Here is an 18,211-nt window from a genome sequence, read left to right as displayed (position 1 = left end):
TGCCTGCATCTATTCATTGTGTTTTTCTTCTTCTTCTTCTTCACCAGTCCACAGAATTCTTTGACATGCTGGAGAAGATGCAGGTAGGTGATTCTTTGTTCTGGGGACCATTTATACCGAGGGAACTTTGGTGCGTAACCAGGGAAGGCAGTGGATGCAGCGAGACGTGACTGGAATGGTTTGGGGATACTTTTCAATTGGACAATCAATCTGCCAAAGGGCTGGTGTGTGTGACACAGAATGTAAAGAAGTAGATTTGGATATATCGGCTTGGCCAATGTTGATTGCAGGGTATGTGGAGCCCTGTGTAAAGGCCACACTGGGGCACTGTCATCATGGTAACAGGCGTCACATAAAGTTGGGTGAAATGTAAACTTGGAACGTGAGACTGCAGATTGGAACTTGAAGTTGTAACAAGGGCGAACCCCTGGTGGCTCGCCAAATAACAACAGCAACTTACTGAAAGCAACTTAGAGTGCCTTTAACGTAATAAAACATTCCATGCAGGAGCATCGCAAAACAAATGATTACGCTGAACCAAAGAAAGAGATGTTTGGTCTGATGGCAAAAAGCTGTTAGATACTTTGGGTTTAAGGATCGTCTTCAACAAGGATATTGAGGTAGAGTGGCGGAGAACGGAGTGGCGGAGAACGGAGTGGCGGAGAACGGAGTGACGGAGAGGGGAGTGACGGAGAGGGGAGTGGCGGAGAACGGAGTGGCGGAGAACGGAGTGGCGGAGAACGGAGTGGCGGAGAGGGGAGTGGCGGAGAGGGGAGTGGCGGAGAGGGGAGTGGCGGAGAGGGGAGTGGCGGAGAGAGGCAAGAGAGTAAAGAAACAGATTTGAGCGTTTGCCATGAAATGACCTTTTCCACAGTAACATGACGTCCTCGCTTAGGTTTTGTCAAACTTATATTTGATCAAATCTTTGCTCCCGCATATATATCCCTTGTCACATGGGGGGGGGCGATTCTCCGAGCCCCGTGCCGGGCTGGAGAATCGCCGCAACCGCGCCAAGACGCCCCGACGCCGGAGCGCGATTCTCCGAGGTGCGGAGAATCGGCGCCATTAGCGCTGGCGCGTTTGGCGCGGCGCGGCGCTGGCCGCGGGCCGCTGGAATCGGCGGGGTCGCCGATTCTCCGGCCCGGATGGGCCGAGTGGCCGCTCCGACACGACAGAGTGTCGCCGATCACACCTGGTCGCTGCCTGCGGGAGTTTACGGGAACGCTCGGGGACGGGGGGCCTGTGGGGGGCGGAGGGGGGCTCCTTCACCGGGGGGTGACCTCCAATGGGGTCTGGCCCGCGATCGGGGCCCACCGATCGGCGGACCGGCCTCCCCCCCCGGGCCTACTTTCCGGTGCTGCTGGCCCCTGAACACCGACCCCATGTTGGATCGGAGCCGGCGCGCGTAAGAAGTTCCCCGCGCATGCGCAGGATGGCGCGGCCCAGCTGTGCGTGTGCAGGATGGCGCGGCCCAGCTGTGCATGCGCAGGATGGCGCGGCCCAGCTGTGCATGCGCGGGTTGGCGCGGCGCCCATTTGGCGCCACGTAAGGAGGCTGGAGCGGCGTGATCCGCTCCAGCGCCGTGCTGGCCCCCATATCGGAGAATCGCCCCCATGGTCTCGACCAATTCAAAACCTCAATAGATAAAGTCTATGGGCGCAATTCACCCGGAAGATTTCTATGTCCAGTTTCTGGCGCATTTGGCGGAGAGTTTCTCGGCCGTGGCCACGCTGAGAAACATCTTACTGTTCAACCGGGAGATTCTCTCCGCCAAAGGCAGTGCCAAACTGCCCAGGTGGCACGGCCAGGATGCCGGGCTGGCAGTGCCAAGGTACCCAGGTGCCAGAGGGAGTGCCAGGTTACCACCCTGCATTGTTCTGACCCCGGGGGACTCCAATGGCCTGTTTCAAGCGTCGAAAATCACGCGAGAGGCCTCTCACGAGATTCAACAGCCTTGTTCCAACACCAAGTGGAGCGCGACAAAAAAAATCTGAAGGGATTAGTGGCCAGTTTTTTACCACTGTCACTACCGCACCTTGAACAAAGTGATCTCGACTGTGAGCATTGTTATTCTAGTCACAGTCCAACCCAAGTCACACCTCATTGAAAGGACACAGGCCTACTGAGGCATACGAACACACACACAGACACACTCATACAGAGACACACTTGGAAATATATCACCGTTCCTTCACTGTCGCTGGGTCGAAATACTGGAATTCCCTCCCTAACAGCACAGTAAGTGTACCTGCACGTCGGGGACTGCAGCGGTTCAAGAAGGCAGCTCACCACCACCTTCTCAAGGGCAACTAGGGATGGGCAATAAATGCTAGCCGAACCAGCGACACCCACATCCCATCAATGAATTTCAAAAACACAAATTTAAAAAACACGAATTTATAAAACCCGTGCACACGCGTACAGACACCGAGACACTTGGGTGCGTGCACAGACACATGCGCGCACAGACACATGCGCGCCCACATTCGCTTGCACAGATGTATGCACACTTATACACAAACACAGATTAAAAAACGCACCAACATAAACACTTGATTGGGGCTCTTCTGAAGATCATGGAATAACTTCCACTGATTTTTATTCTTCCTCTTGCCAGCCCGAAGGTCAGGGAATCTTCCCAGAGACTTCCCCAGCTGAGATCAATGATCTCACCGCGCACCGAGAGTGGAAGTGGGACTCGACCTCCCGAGGCTGGGAGGCTAATTAACACATCAGCTGACAGAATTAGACACTAACCCCCTGAGGAGCTGCTGTTGCTGTTTTCATCCAGAGAGGAATTTGTTGTCTTATCATTTGCAATGATTTGTTTTACGAGCGTTGATGTCACCGCACCTGCCGTTTGCTAAGGAGACACGTTTCCAAGAAGATGGGGTTCATATCGAGATTTCCAAATAACACAGAGTCAGCAGTCCCACAGTCGGCGAAGGCGGGCAATTAGCTAACGCTCGCCTCAGCTCCTTACCTGCACTGTTTACCTGTGATCCGTTAATGAGCAATTAATCCCCTGGGGGGAGGTCAGACTCTGACAGGATGCTGAGAAAAGATATTTATAAATTTATGTCCATTGCACAAGCAGAACTTTGGAATAGTGGGGACCAGTCAGGTCTGAGCTGTAAGACAACCATCACAGAAATATATTAAACTCCACGCACTACGCAAAACAAATCCACCCACATCACCTCAACTCCAAGCTACACATGGTCTGGCCATTTTCCCCTAGAACACGGTGTGTTTTGCTGTGAAACCACCACGGATCTATTTCCCTTGACTTTTTTTTTCTGACCAGGTGCGGCCAGCTTGCTTTTCCTGCCAACACCTTTAAGTTAACCCTTCGAAGGCTGGAAATAAGACCTCGGGTGATTCTGTGATTCGGCTCTCCAATCATAGTTTTATCATAGAATTTACAGTGCAGAAGGAGGCCATTCGGCCCATCGAGTCTGCACCGGCTCTCTGAAAGAGCACCCTGCCTAAGCCCACACTTGCACCCTATCCCCATAACCCAGTAACCCCACCCAACACTAAGGACAATTTTGGACACTAAGGACAATTTAGCATGGCCAATCCACCTAACCTGCACATCTTTGGACTGTGGGAGGAAACCGGAGCACCCGGAGGAAACACACGCAGACACAGCGAGAACGTGCAGACCCCGCACAGACAGTGACCCAAGGCCGGCATCGAACCGGGGTCCCTGGAGCTGTGAAGCAATTGTGCTAACCACTATGCTACCGTGCTGCCCCAAGCAGGGAGTGGGGCTCACAGGGACCACCATCTTAATTGGGAACTCACGCGATCCTGGGTGCTCACTGCTCTCTTTTTTTAAAAATGTGTTTTATTCCAAACGTATACGAAAAGTTACAACACATAAACAATTCGGGAAACAAACTTCCCAATACACGACTATATAGTTTGTACAAATTTTTCCCCCTTTTCACCCCCCCCCCCCCCCCCCCCAACGACGAACAACTCCTCCAACACGGTCACGAACATCCCCCACCTCGCCTCTAAACCCTCCCTTGAACCACTTAACTCGTATTTGACCTTTTCCAGCTGAAGAAAGTCATATAAGTCACCCAGCTAGGCCGCTACCCCCGGTGGCACTGCTGACCGTCGCTCCAATAAGATTCGTCGCTGGGCAATCAGGGAGGCGAAGGCCACAATGTCGGCCTTCTTCTCCTCCATCAGCTCCGGCTTCTCCGATATCCCAAATATCTGCAGCAAAGTATCGCTCCACCTCCTTCCCCCACTATCCTTGCCAGCGCCGCCAACACTCCCGCCCAGAATCTCTCCAACTTTTCACAGCCCCAGAACATGTGTGCGTGGTTCGCTGGCCCCCACCCACACTTTGCCACCCCCTGAAAGAACCCACTCATTCTTACCCGCGTCATGTTGTGTACGACCTGCTCATTGCTCTCGATGAGCAATGATGCTTACCTGTTTTCATGGCACAAAATGGGGACCCAAGCATCCAATACGGTGGGTGGGGCTGTACGCCAATCATGTGTAGAGAGTGCGCTACTAGCTATATTGGGACGGGCAGGAAAAGAGGCATCCATTATCTATAGATATACGTTCAGCACATTAACGTACGTCGTGCATCGGATCAGGGAATTGTTACGATGCAGAAGGAGGCCATTTGGCCCATTGTGTCTTCACCTGCTCTCCAAACGATCATCATGATTTAGTGCCACTCCCCTGCCTTTTCCCCTTACCCCTGCACATTGATTATATTCAAGTAATCACCTAATGCCCCCCTTGAAATCTATTTTATAATATTTCTATCTATATTATGGACTGTAATAACCTGCAGGGGACTCATCCAGCTGGGGATGATTATTTCCCCGTGCTCAGCGGGGCTGTGAGCTCCCCTGCTCTGGGCTGGGTGGTTTATCCAGGCCGGCCAGTCTGAGCTCCCCTGCTCTGGGCTGGGTGGCTTTCCCCGGTTGGCCACTGTGAGCTCCCCTGCTCTGGGCTGGGTGGCTTACCCAGGCCGGCCAGTCTGAGCTCCCCTGCTCTGGGCTGGGTGGCTTACCCAGGCCGGCCAGTCTGAGCTCCCCTGCTCTGGGCTGGGTGGCTTACCCAGGCCGGCCAGTCTGAGCTCCCCTGCTCTGGGCTGGGTGGCTTACCCAGCCGGCCACTTGTCAAGCCGACCAGAAAGGAGAGAGGACCCGATGAGGTGTAACTGGGCCTCGTGCAGATGTCGTTGCTGAATAAATGTCTTTTGTTATTAAACTCGTCGGACTTCGCTCGCCTTTATTATAGCCTGGAGATTTTGACAGGCCAGGAGGATGAAACCAGGAGTGAGCAGATGAGACTAAGTAAGAGCAGGTAGTGGGTTTTGTTTGGATAGTCAGGTTGCCCCTTTGGATCTGATCCCTGGAAACCTATTGGGAGAGGTAACACACCCTTTCATAGAATTTACAGTGCAGAAGGAGGCCATTCAGCCCATCGAGTCTGCACCGGCTCTTGGAAAGAGCACCCTACCCAAGGTCAACACCGCCACCCTATCCCCATAACCCAGTAACCCCACCCAACACTAAGGGCAATTTTGGACACTAAGGGCAATTTATCATGGCCAATCCACCTAACCTGCACATCTTTGGACTGTGGGAGGAAACCGGAGCACCCGGAGGAAACCCACGCACACACGGGGAGGTTGTGCAGACTCCGCACAGACAGTGACCCAAGCCAGAATCGAACCTGGGACCCTGGAGCTGTGAAGCAATTGTGCTATCCACAAGGCTACCGTGCTGCCCTTTGCTAGTGTTTAGGTGGCCTTTGGGCTAGGTCAGGTGTCCTTTGGAAGTGTTAAAAGTAGATATAAATGTGCGTTAAACGCATTATTGTCAAGGTCATTAGAACTGTCAACAGACCTCTCAAAATAAACTGTCAGAAACACCTGTCAAAGGGAACTGTCAAACCCCTCAAGGTATTTAACAAACCTTCCCTTTAAATCTTTGAAAATAATGGTCCAAAGTGTTAAAAAAATGGTTTGCTATTTCACTTTGTCTGTTGGTGTAAACCTGAGGGTCTCCATTATTGGATTGGTACTGCATGACTGACTTCACAACCATCCATTATCACAGTAGGATGCTTTCCATTTCACAGTTTGCACAGCTGCAAGTGAATATAGACTCTTTGATGTGCCAATACGAATTAGAATGCTTGTTGTTTTAAGGGATTTTGCACCTGTTTGTTGTTACAAGCCTGTATTTAGTTGAAGGAATATAAATGTAGTAAATCATTTTTTTTATGAAGGGAATATCTGTCCAATATAGCAAAGTCTGCATTAGACACTGAGAAATTTATTTTATGGAACTTATATTTTACGTCATCTCTTCATTGGTCCTGAGGTCAGTCCATGGTGGATACTGGGTGAGTTGGCATGGTAAATGTATAATTGGCCACGTAGATGGTTGGACAGACATATGTTGGCATAGGTGTTACAAAGGGCCATGGAGAGGGGGGTGGAGGGGCATTGGTTGGCACAGGGGTTATAAAGGGCCATGGGGGCTGGATGGGGGGATATTTTGGCATGTGGGCAAGAGGGGCCATAGGGGTGGGGGAGGAGGAGGTACTGAGATAGCATAAATTGGCATGGATGTGGCGTGGGGAGAGTGTGGGGAGGGTGAGGGCTGCAGGCCTGAATCATGCTTTATTCATTTTTTCCATTTTGGATGAAGAGCCCCAAGGCGAGCAATCTTCCCAGCTCATCTCCACTCCCGGGATTCTCTTCCGTTCTTCCCAGCTCATCTCCACTCCCGGGATTCTCTTCCGTTCTTCCCAGCTCATCTCCACTCCCGGGATTCTCTTCCGTTCTTCCCAGCTCATCTCCACTCCCGGGATTCTCTTCCATTCTTCCCAGCTCATCTCCACTCCCGGGATTCTCTTCCGTTCTTCCCAGCTCATCTCCACTCCCGGGATTCTCTTCCGTTCTTCCCAGGTCACCTACCCCAACTTCTAATTCAGCACCACCACCCCTCACCCCACCCCCGGACTGAAAATCTACCTTCCAGGCAGCTATTCCTGGTAGATTAGCGGATCTGGGAATTTTCCTATCTCTGCGCCCCCAATCCAGGAACAAAACCTTGGGCCTATTGAATGTATACAAATCCATTATAGTATTTTATATACATAAAAATATACACACAGAATACATTTTGAAATATTAATGCACAATAAAGCATTGAACAATAACACTCCTTCAACATGTCATGTATAATCTACCCTGTCACCGACATCTATTCAACATGTTCAGATGAAATATTCCCCGATCCCCTAAGGCAGTTGGCAATCCAGAATTTTTATAAACTTACAGTTCTCCAAACAGAATTCCATCTCTCCACGCCCAGGAGGATGGGGGAATCATGCCATCTCACGGTTTGTTTGGTTTTCTCGTTGTCCAGCTATTCAATGCCTTCACCAGCAACAGATTGGTTAACCTTAGTCTGACCGTCAACTGCCCCTTGCTCTCCATTAAGGGTTGGAGAGAAGCCAGCAATTGATTTGCAGTTTGAGCAATAAAACAGTAACTCAGCGCTGAAGAAGTGAAGTGAAGCTAAAGTCAAAAGGGAGCGCAGGTGACATTGTCACTTCCCCCAGTGGAAACAAAGACCGGGGGCGGGATTCTGTGATCCTGAGGCTAAGTGTTTGGCCCCTACAGGGGCCAAATATTAATACACATGCACAGTGGCACTGGCACCAATGCACGCATGCGCAGTGGCTTCCTTCAATGCGCCGGCCCCGACGCAACATGGCGCAGGGCTACAGGGGCCGGCGCGGAGGAAACAAGGCCACCAGCCAGAGAGGCCGGCCCGCCAATCGGTGGGCTCCGATCGTGGGCCAAGCCACATCGGAGGCCTCCCCCGGTGTCGGAACACACCTCCCCCACACAGGCCGCCCCCCGACGAGAATCGCTTGCCGGCGTCAGGGCAGCGTGGCGCGAATCGCGCTGGTCGCAGGGCTGGTTTAGCACAGGGCTAAATCGCTGGCTTTGATAGCAGACCAAGGCATGCCAGCAGCACGGTTCAATTCCCGCACCAGCCTCCCCGAACAGGAGCCGGAATGTAGCGACTAGGGGCTTTTCACAGTAATTTCATTTGAAGCCTACTTGTGACAATAAGCAATTTTCATTTCATTTTATTTCTCCTGCCCGGCCCAGGCTGAGAGAATCCCGCCCCACATACAAATACGAAGCCCCTGAGGTACTTAGGCTTTCTGTTCACATTGAAAAAAAATGCTAGATAGGAGTGACACCGGCCAAGTGTCTTGAGTTCACTGTACTGAAATTAATCATTAATTAAAACAATTAATGTTTTCTATAAAATCGTGACTAAATGCAACAACCCTTTATGGTAGGGCACTGTGCAGCTTTTGTGAGGTTTTAAAAAAATTATTTCTGGGCTATGGGCACCCCTGCTTGCCCTTTGAACTGAACAGTTCAGAGGGCAGTCAAAGGTCAATCACACAACTCAGGTTTGGGGTCACACGTAGGCCAGACCGGGTCGGGATGGCAGGTTTCCTTTCCTAAAGGGGTCTTTACAACAATTGATCATAGTTATCAAGATCACAATTAGTGAGACTAACTCTCTATTCCAGATTTATGAATTTAATTTAAATTCCACACACTGCTTGCTGATGCCATGAGATTTGAACCCTGTGCCCCCAGAGCGGTAGCGTAGACCTACCTCATTACAGGTCTAGTGACATTACCACGATGCCACCATCTCCCCCGCACACCGTCTCCCCCGCACACCGTCTCCCCCGCACACTGTCTCCCCCGCACACCGTCTCCCCCGCACACCGTCTCCCCCGCACACCGTCTCCCCCGCACACCGTCTCCCCCGCACACCGTCTCCCCCGCACACCGTCTCCCCGTCTCAGACCATCTCCCCGTCTCAGACCATCTCCCCGTCTCAGACCATCTCCCCGTCTCAGACCATCTCCCCCTCAGACCATCTCCCCCTCAGACCATCTCCCCCGCACACCAACTCCCCCGCACACCATGTCCCCCGCAGTGTACTAATTGATCAGATTTTATTCATGAGGTTGACCCCATTCCGTGCAGTACGCACGACTCATTAACGGGTTTTAGATCGTAACTCGACCTTTGCTTTAAGACTGTTGGAGGCCTGTCACCCAATAAAATATGCCACGTTTGTGGTTTGTGACCCGTCTTTTAGAAATGTTGGAGTGAGAGTGCAGTGGAAGTGAGAGTGTAATGGGAGTGAGAGTGCAATGGGTGTGAGAGTGCAGTGGGAATGAGAGTGTAATGGGAGAGAGTGTGTAATGGGTGTGAGAGTACAATGGGCGAGAGTCTGTAATAGGAGTGAATGTGCAGTGGGAGTGAGTGTGCAGTGAGAGTGTAATGGGAACGAGAGTGTAATGAGGGTGAAGTGTTAAGGGAGAAAGTGTAATGAGAGAGTGTGTAATGGGAGTGAGAATGTAATGGGAGTGAGAATGTAATGGGAGGGAGTGTGTAATGGGAGTGAGAGTCTGTTTAGAAGCTGTGCACTTTCATTTTGTGCCAAAAGACAATATGCTGTCTTGAGCACTGATGCAGGAAAAGAGCGATTGCAATGTTGCCATTCTTCATTTTATTGGTTGTGATACACTGTAGAAAACGATCACAGTTAATACACTTTAGCGTGGCAAAATAGGCTGGTTGTGATGATAATTCATCACCTCAGTTTTCCTCAATCACAGACACCACCAATAACAGATGCACAATCAGTGCTTCAAAATATAAATTAGAACTGGAGTTCAATAGTACCTCCCACTCCTGTGATTTCTCCAGGGCTGCAGTGTGGGAGGAATGCCATTATCTCTGAGGTTCCCTCCAAGTCATGCACCATTGTTATGGGCCAGGGTTTAGAAACCCCAAAGGATATTATGGAGTTCGCCTGACCTATAACTTTTTTTGTTGAATTTGGCTAGGGTGAGCACCTTCACTTGTGGAGTGATTCAACAGTCTTCCTAGACACTTTAATCAAAACAAGCTTTATTCTAAGAACTTAGTTAACATTTATATAAACACGCACAAGAATTTGTATCAATTACAAACATAAAGACACCCCATAGCTACAGCAATCTATGTATAACACTCAATGAATTCCCCCTCAACTGTTCCAATTCAAAAACAAAATTGCATAAACCAAAAAACCCTTTTCAAGGGTGTGGCCCAGCACTCTGCATTCTCACTTGAATAAGACTGGCTTTCCCTGAGATTCTGACCCCGTCTCACCAGTAGGTTTGAACCCTTCCAGAAAGCAAACTGTATCTAAAGCCACTACCAAGATAATTTTTACTGGACGAGATATTTAAAATAGAAATAGAAAGACAGGAACAAAATACTTCTTTCTCCCGGAGTCCACAGCAGTCAAATCTGAAAGCGGAAGTAAAACTCACAGCCACGGCTCAGCTCCACCCACAAAAATGACATCACTGAAGCCATGTGATAAGACGAAACCTTTCTTAAAGGGTCACTCCCATGACACCATCCTGAGGTGATCATTTATTGCCATTCCTCCAATGTCATTGGACCAATATCCTAGAGTTGCCTACCTAACATGGTCAGAGCGCCATCATCACCAAGGTGATAGTGATTCAAGGAGAAGGCCCAATACTACCTTTACAGGGCAATGAGGGGTGGACAATTAATGTAGCCTTGCTAGGGGCACCTTCGTCCCAAGGCCACCATCGTTGAAAGTGGACAAAATACAAAAAGAATTCTACCTCATCATCATTTTTCTCTACACTTCTTAATGATGGTGTGATACAGTTCACTCGGAGTCCAGGTTGCTGTGGCAACATGCACTTTTACATGCATATTGTCTGGAGTTTTGGATACCGACGGTAAAGGCTCCCATGTTTTTCCAATCACATAGCTGACCGGGCTCTTACTGCCTGCCATTGGCAGGTTTTGGAAGGATTTACAGGTCAATACTCAACCTATTTGGCCACATTATTAATGCACTTTCCTTGGTCAACATGTCCTGGAGTGGGATTGAACCCAGGATGCTACCTGCTGAACCACAAGACCTCCAATAACATCTTAATACCAAAACTTTAAATATAGCTCGTGACAGTACTGATCCAGGTGAGAACTATTTCAAGTAGTATCAGTTGACATATATTTTCACATACCAGAATGGACATGAGAAGTCAATGTGCGCCTCGGTAGTTAGCATCCTTCTTCCACTACCAGCTGTTCCAAGACAATATCTGAGGTGAAGGTAGTACCAAAGGGCACTTTATTGTTCTAACAAAACATTTGTCATGTGACATGCCATGCGAATGCACCTGGAAGCTGCTGTAATATCGCTTTGAGAGTGGTGTCCCTATAAGAAGCTCAGCATGCAGATGACTCATCGAATCATAGTGTAGAAACGGGCCATTCGGCCCATCAGGTCTGCACCGACCCAGGCCCAATCCCCGCCCTATTGCTGTAAAACCCCACCTAACCTTTGGACACTAAGGGGCAATTTAGCATGGCTTAACCATCTAACCTGCATACCATTGGATTGTGGGAGGAAACCGGAGCACCCGGAGGAAACCCACGCTGACACGGGGAGAATGTGAAAACTCCGCACAGGCAGTCACCCAAGGCCAGAATTGAATACAGGTCCCTGGCACTGTGAGGCAGCAGTGCTAACCACGGTGCCGCCCGTAAACTTAATAAACACAGCCAGGTACCTGGATGTCATCACGTGACCAGGAGCCACAGCAGCTCTTTGCAGTGTAGTACCTTAGTCAACAGGATGTGTCCAGAGATTGCTGTACTGCTTGTACTGATTTAGCGACAGGTTAAACCCTACCAGAGATCCTCAAGCAAATGGAATCCACATTCCTCACTTGTGTTACATGTAGATGGCACAAGGAGATCACTGCAAAAACAGGGAGGAACTGCCTTGAATCTGACCCGAGTCTCTTTTCCTGTTTCTCTTTGTTCTCTGAGAAATTAGAATTGCTTGGGGTTGAGGAAGCTGGTGCCCAAGGTTGAACTGGATGGGCATTGATGGACCTAATGACCGTTGCCAGTCATACATTTGCATCTCCTCGCTGAAAGAGCTGAACATTGCGTGGATACCAACACTGACCCTACAATATGCATTGCCAGCAGCCTTCCTAAACTCTGTGGTGACTGATGGAGTGAAACTCTGACAGGGCCAGAATTGTAGCCTGCTGATTTAATTTTGAAGCGGAGAACCAAGGTACTCTCCAGATAACTCCCTTTCTCCCCTATGGCAGCAGTCATTGCAATGAGAGACAGAACTGAATGTGCATTCGTTGATCTACTTTGCGAAGTAATTTTGTTTTAACATTATTGTCACCATGCGAGCATAGAAAGGTTACAGCACAGAAAGAGGCCGTGTGTGCGCCAGCTGCAAATTAAAACTAACCGGCCCATTCTAATCCCACCTTCCAGCCTTGCAGGTGCTGATCCAGGAACCTTTTATTATTTACAAACCTGTCTCATCTTTCGTTTCGTTCCCGCAGCCTGGAACATTGGATGAGCAGAAGGACAAGAGCAACAGGCCGAAGGTTTGTCACAAACAAGCATCGAACGAGCTTTTAAATAAATATAATGGGTGGGATTTTCCAGCCCGACCAGTGACTGGCACCAGCGTGGGCAGGGCAGGAAAATGTGGAGAGCAGCCGAAAGTCAATTCACACTGAAGCTGAGTAAACCGCAGCAATTTGAGTCAAGTGCCAAAGGAAAACAATATTAAGTGTGGGAAAATGCGATTACAGTAAACCGTTCTGATTTACAACAGATGCTCAGTGCAGGGCAAGAGGTGTGGACGACTTTAGGAGCTGCAAACTGATAATAATCTTTATTGTCACAAGTAGGCTTACATCAACACTGCGATGAAGTTACTGTGAAAAGCCCCTAGCCACCACATTCCGGCGCCTGTTCGGACACACAGAGGGAGAATTCAGAATGTCCAATTCACCTAACAGCACATCTTTCGGGACTTGTGGGAGGAAACCGGAGCACCCGGAGGAAACCCACGCAGACACAGGGAGAACGTGCAGACTCCGCACAGTGACCCAAGCTGGGAATCGAACCTGGGACCCTGGAGCTGTGAAGCAACCGTGCTAGCCACTGTGCTACTGTACCACCCACTTTATAATTGACTGATTCTGACTGCTGATAACGGTTATGATCCCCGTAGAGACTGATAGTTTTTTAAAAGGAAATTCGAACTTCTGGTGCAGAACTAAACTGATCACGTGACAAGATTTCATGCCTTAAGATATTTACTGTAATAAACAGACTAAAAGCACTATTGACACAGAAACAGCTTTTTCAAGGCAACTTATACTTTAAACCACAGAACAGAATGTTTAACATAATTAAAAGAAATCCACTATTATCAGGTAAATGTTACACTGTCTTTTAAGTAGAAATTCAATTCTCCCCGAAATAGTTCAAAACAATTCTTATCTCTCAAAGGTTTATTCCTATATTTTCCTTTCCCAGCCTGGAGAATCTTAATGCCTGTACTGTCTTTCACGGTGTGAGCTTTCCTGTAGATTTATCCCTCTTGCTAAAACTAGGCAAATCTTCCAGCCTTGTTTTATAGCTCCACACAAATTTGGTCAATCCAATCCAAGACTGAGCTTCTACTTGCATTCCTGAATAACGAACAAGAGAGACTTTCGGCCTCAAGTTGCTCTCTCTCTCTTAGTGGCAGACTAACTCGTCCATGATATTAAGTGATATTCCGGGAAAACATGTCACCTGATACCATACAGATATCTTCTTCTGTACATTTCCCTTCACAAGGCCCATTGTTACGGCAATGTAAATCACATAGATGTTGTAATCCAAATAGATATGTTGATTAGCTGTCGTTGAGACGTCAACACTCTTTCATCTTGGAAGTAAATGGACAGTTTATAGCACAATTATTTAAAATCTGACACTTTCAACACTTTTCTGGGACTTGTGACCCATAGTCTATTAACTGTTAGCACAGAGGCTTCTGCCATTGTCTCCATATGTAAACACCTTGCACCTTCTTTCCAGTAAAACAATGTGGATCCCTTTAATTCCTAACAATCAAACCGCCCAGGCTTGACTTCAGAACCAATCAGGCAGACTTCCGAACTGGTCACATGACCCCTTAATTTTGTTTGCCTTAAATTAAAGGCACAGACCCAAAACATGCTGGTAACAACCTTTTAGACTTCATAAGTGTAACATAACATTGTCAGAGATATCAGCTTGGAAGAATTCCTGAGCCTGATCATATGATGGGATAGTTGGCAGATTCTGAGTCTTGCTTGGGTTTATGTCTGAATCGCAATTTGAGGTCTCCGCATATTCAGTAAATTCTTTAGGTTAGGTCCCCCAGTCAAGATTCAGGGTGAGATCTACTAGCCATGCTGCACCTGAAAGGCAGCGCATCGCAGTGCAAAGTGGCCGGTAAATGCCGGGAGACCCTGCTCCTGGGATCCATTTTGGGCTGGATCACCTTTTGGCAAATCTGCATAGTAGAGTGAGACAGTAAGTCTCGCTCTAATATGCAGTTCTCTGAGGTAACCAAGGCTTTGGGATCTATCCCTTCATTTCTTTTTCATAGAATTTACAGTGCAGAAGGAGGCCATTCGGCCCATCGAGTCTGCACCGGCTCTTTGAAAGAGCACCCTACCCAAGCCCACACCTCCACTCTATCCCCATAACCCAGTAACCCCACCCAACACTAAGGGCAATTTTGGGCACTAAGGGCAATTTATCACGGCCAATCCACCTAACCTGCACATCTTTGGACTGTGGGAGGAAACCGGAGCACCCGGAGGAAACCCACGCACACACGGGGAGAACGTGCAGACTCCTCACAGACAGTGACCCAAGCCGGGAATCGAACCTGGGACCCTGGAGCTGTGAAGTAATTGTGCTAGCCACAATGCTACCGTGCTGCCCATCTTGGAGACCTCGGGCAAGCGCCGTTCATTATGGTCTCCTCGAACAGGGACCTAATGGAATGGCACTTGTAGGAGTCTCCCAGGGAATTGGAGGTCCCCAGGTGCATGTCCCCTGTGCAGGGTGGTACCCTGCCACTGCTGGTGCCAGCTTGGCACCCTGGCACTGGCACCCTGACAATGCCAGCCTGGAACCTTGAATCCTGACAGGCTGGTCGTGCCCAGCTGACATTTTTTTGCGTGGTGGCGATCAGGCCCTGTGCACCTGAGGTGGGGCAAGGACCCCCTTATAGGTGAGTTGGGGCTTTGGAGGGGTTCGGGGGTCATGTGTGAGCACCGAGAGTGCGGACGCGTCAGATAGCGTTGTGTTCCTTAATGCTCTTAATAACACGTAGGTAAAGGAGCTCGCTCTGGGACATAGCTCCCATTTGGTTCGATCGTGCCTTCACCGTTTGCTATAGTGCCTGAGTTAGAAAGACCTGGGATTGAGGCCAATTCCAGGATTTGGGTGCATAATCTCGGCTGACACCTCAGTGCAGTAAATGCTTCTCTGTCAGGCGGGCTGCATGTTAAGCCGACAATCACCTGCCTAGTCAGGTGAATGTCAGAGATCCCATGGCATCAAGAGAAAAGCATGGAGTTGCCTTGGCCAACATTCGTCCCTCAATCAGAGCTCAGTGTTGGAATAGTTATTGCTGCTGCTGGAAGTTTCTCTTTGTGTGAGTGTTTAGGCATATCAGCATATACTTAAACTCATTTAGTATTCATGAGACTTAAACACACCCCTGATACTTTTCTCAGCTAATATCGATTCCTCGAGAGGAGCCATTAAACAGCAGGGAGGAAGGAGATTGATAGCTACACCCCAGCTATCAGACCACCAGTATCACTAATTGCAAGACAACATTTGTGCCTTTGTAGTGATTGGATAGTTTAATTAAACATGCAAATCTTTGGTTGATTATTCTCATATCATATGCATGATGTAACCTTAATTAATAGTAATGATTGGCATAGTTAACTAGAAACAAATGGTATATGCTAATTTCGTTAACCGAATCTCAAAGTATATCTGTCTGTACCATTCTTGAATCTATACTCCATGTCTTCTCAATTTGGAATGTCAATAAGCCTATCATAAAGGACTATTTTCTACATTCCAAGAGTCTTCCTCTGGTTTCTCGTGAGCGGAACAGATAAGTAACATAGGAGCATAAGAACTAGGAGCAGGAGTAGGCCATTTGGCCCCTCAATCCTGCTCCGCCATTCAATAAGATCATGGTTGATCTTTTTGTGGACTTAGCTCCACTTACCTGCCCGCTCACCATTACCTTTTATTCCTTCATTGTTCAAAAATCTATCTTTCTTTGCCTTAAAAACATTCACCGATGTAGCCTCAACTGCTTCACTGGGCAGGGAATTCCACAGATTCACAATCGTTTGGGTGAAGAAGTTCCTCCTCAAATCAGTCCTAAATCTGCTCCCCCTTATTTTGAAGCTTTGAGTTCTAGTTTCACTTGCCAGTGGAAACAACCTCCCTGATTCTATCTTAACTAGTGTCATGTGAGAGTACCTTTAAGAACTGGGTGTTTATCAAATAGCTGCAGTGATGTCAGAGTGTGAGTGGAGCTGGGCTGGCTGTCTTTCATTTTCGCTTTTGAGCAGGCAGCTACAGTGTTTTTTTAGTTTCGTTTTGAGAGCTGGGTAGCTGCAGGCAAAGCAAGCAGCTGTATAATGATCTCTCTCCACAAGCTACAGACTGTCTTCAACTTATTTGAGGATTTCGAAGTAATACCTGTTTCTGTCGAGAATTTAAACCTGCTGCCTTTCTGTAAAAAGGGTTGAACATATGGATATTGTTTCGAAAATTATGAAGGGTTATTTACAGAATATTGTATCTGTGGGGATTATTGGGGTTGCTAGTTGTTAAGATGTTTACTGTGGGTTTATAAAGTATTAACTGGATTCATAAATAAACATGGTTTTGTTCTAAAAGTACTTTAGATCTCTGTTGCATCACACCTATAAAGTAGGCCCTTGTGCTCCCTATAACCACAATCAATTTAAAGTTGTGGGTCAGGTGAACTCGATGATACACTTTGGGGTTCTCTAAACCCCATATCAAATTGGGAGCTCGAGGGGGATAAAAGTCTATCTATTGGGTTGGCTTTGTGAACTTAAAGACAGTGAGGGATGAGCATATTGTGATTGCTTTTCAGGTGTGGTAATCCAGTTTAAGTAGGGAGTGTGTTGTGGACAATGGCTCTTTCAGAGGCTCTGAAGTTTTTGGGGGTGGAGCAGGTCACATGCAGTACCTTATGAACAGAGACAAAAAAAAGGCTTTTAGATTTGGCAAAAACATTGCAGTTAATGTTACCTGACAGCATGCGAAAAGAAGAAATACTTACGGCGCTAGCTGCTCATTTAAAATTGCCTGAGATACAGTCTGACTCATTAGAACTGGCAAAAATTCAGTTACAAATTAAAGAACTGAAACATGAGAAAGAATTAAAGCAGCTTGAATACGCAATGAGAGACAAAGAAAAAGAGAGAGAGGAAAGAGAAAAAGAGAGAGAAAAGGAGATACAGATCAGGGAAAAAGAAAAAGAAAACATGAAACATGACAGTCAGTTAAAATTGGCGGATGTAAAGGGAAATGTACAGTTAGAGGATAGTGATGAGTATAAAGAGAAAGTTCGTCATAGTCGAAATCTTGGTGGGGATCTATTTAAATATGTCCCAAGCATTGCCAAGGTTTGATGAGAAGGAGGTAGAAGCCTTTTTCATTTCATTTGAAAAGGTGGCTAAACAAATGAAATGGCCACAGGACATGTGGGTATTACTGATTCAAACAAAGCTGGTAGGTAGTGAAGTGTTTGAATCACTACCAGAGGAGGTATCTGGGACGTATGAGGAGGTGACAAAATCCATCTTAGGTTCAAATGAACTAGTGTCTGAAGCCTACAGACAAAGGTTTAGAAATTTAAGGAAAGAACCTGGTCAAACATACATGGAGTTTGAAAGGATCAAACAGAGTAATTTTGATAGGTGGATAAGGGCTTTGAAAATAGACCAAACGTATGAAGCTCTCAGAGAAATTATACTTTTGGAGGAGTTTAAAAATTCAATTCCTGATGTAGTGAGAACTCATGTGGAAGAGATGAGGGTTAAAACTGTGAGGTTAGCAGCAGAAATGGCAGATGATGATGAATTAGTTCATAAATCAAAGATTGGTTTCCAACATAGTTCCAGCCTGTGA

General features: G+C 47.8%; 1 protein-coding gene across 9 annotated transcripts in view; it reads left to right on the top strand.

Annotated features, from left to right (window-relative positions):
* Positions 1-18,211, top strand: part of LOC140386893 (rap1 GTPase-activating protein 2-like) — a 618,530-nt gene that overhangs the window by 518,868 nt on the left and 81,451 nt on the right. For 8 of the 9 annotated variants that reach the window (XM_072469729.1, XM_072469728.1, XM_072469734.1 and 5 more), the window contains 2 exons: positions 48-83; positions 12,520-12,564. In XM_072469729.1, the coding sequence (XP_072325830.1) occupies positions 48-83; positions 12,520-12,564 (81 nt within the window). The remainder of the gene's footprint in view (positions 1-47; positions 84-12,519; positions 12,565-18,211) is intronic. The other variant, XM_072469730.1, reaches the window with a different exon arrangement.

Source organism: Scyliorhinus torazame, chromosome 12 (genome assembly GCF_047496885.1).
Source record: "Scyliorhinus torazame isolate Kashiwa2021f chromosome 12, sScyTor2.1, whole genome shotgun sequence".
Taxonomy (NCBI): Eukaryota; Metazoa; Chordata; class Chondrichthyes; order Carcharhiniformes; family Scyliorhinidae; genus Scyliorhinus; species Scyliorhinus torazame.
This window is presented reverse-complemented; position numbering and strand designations above follow the sequence as displayed.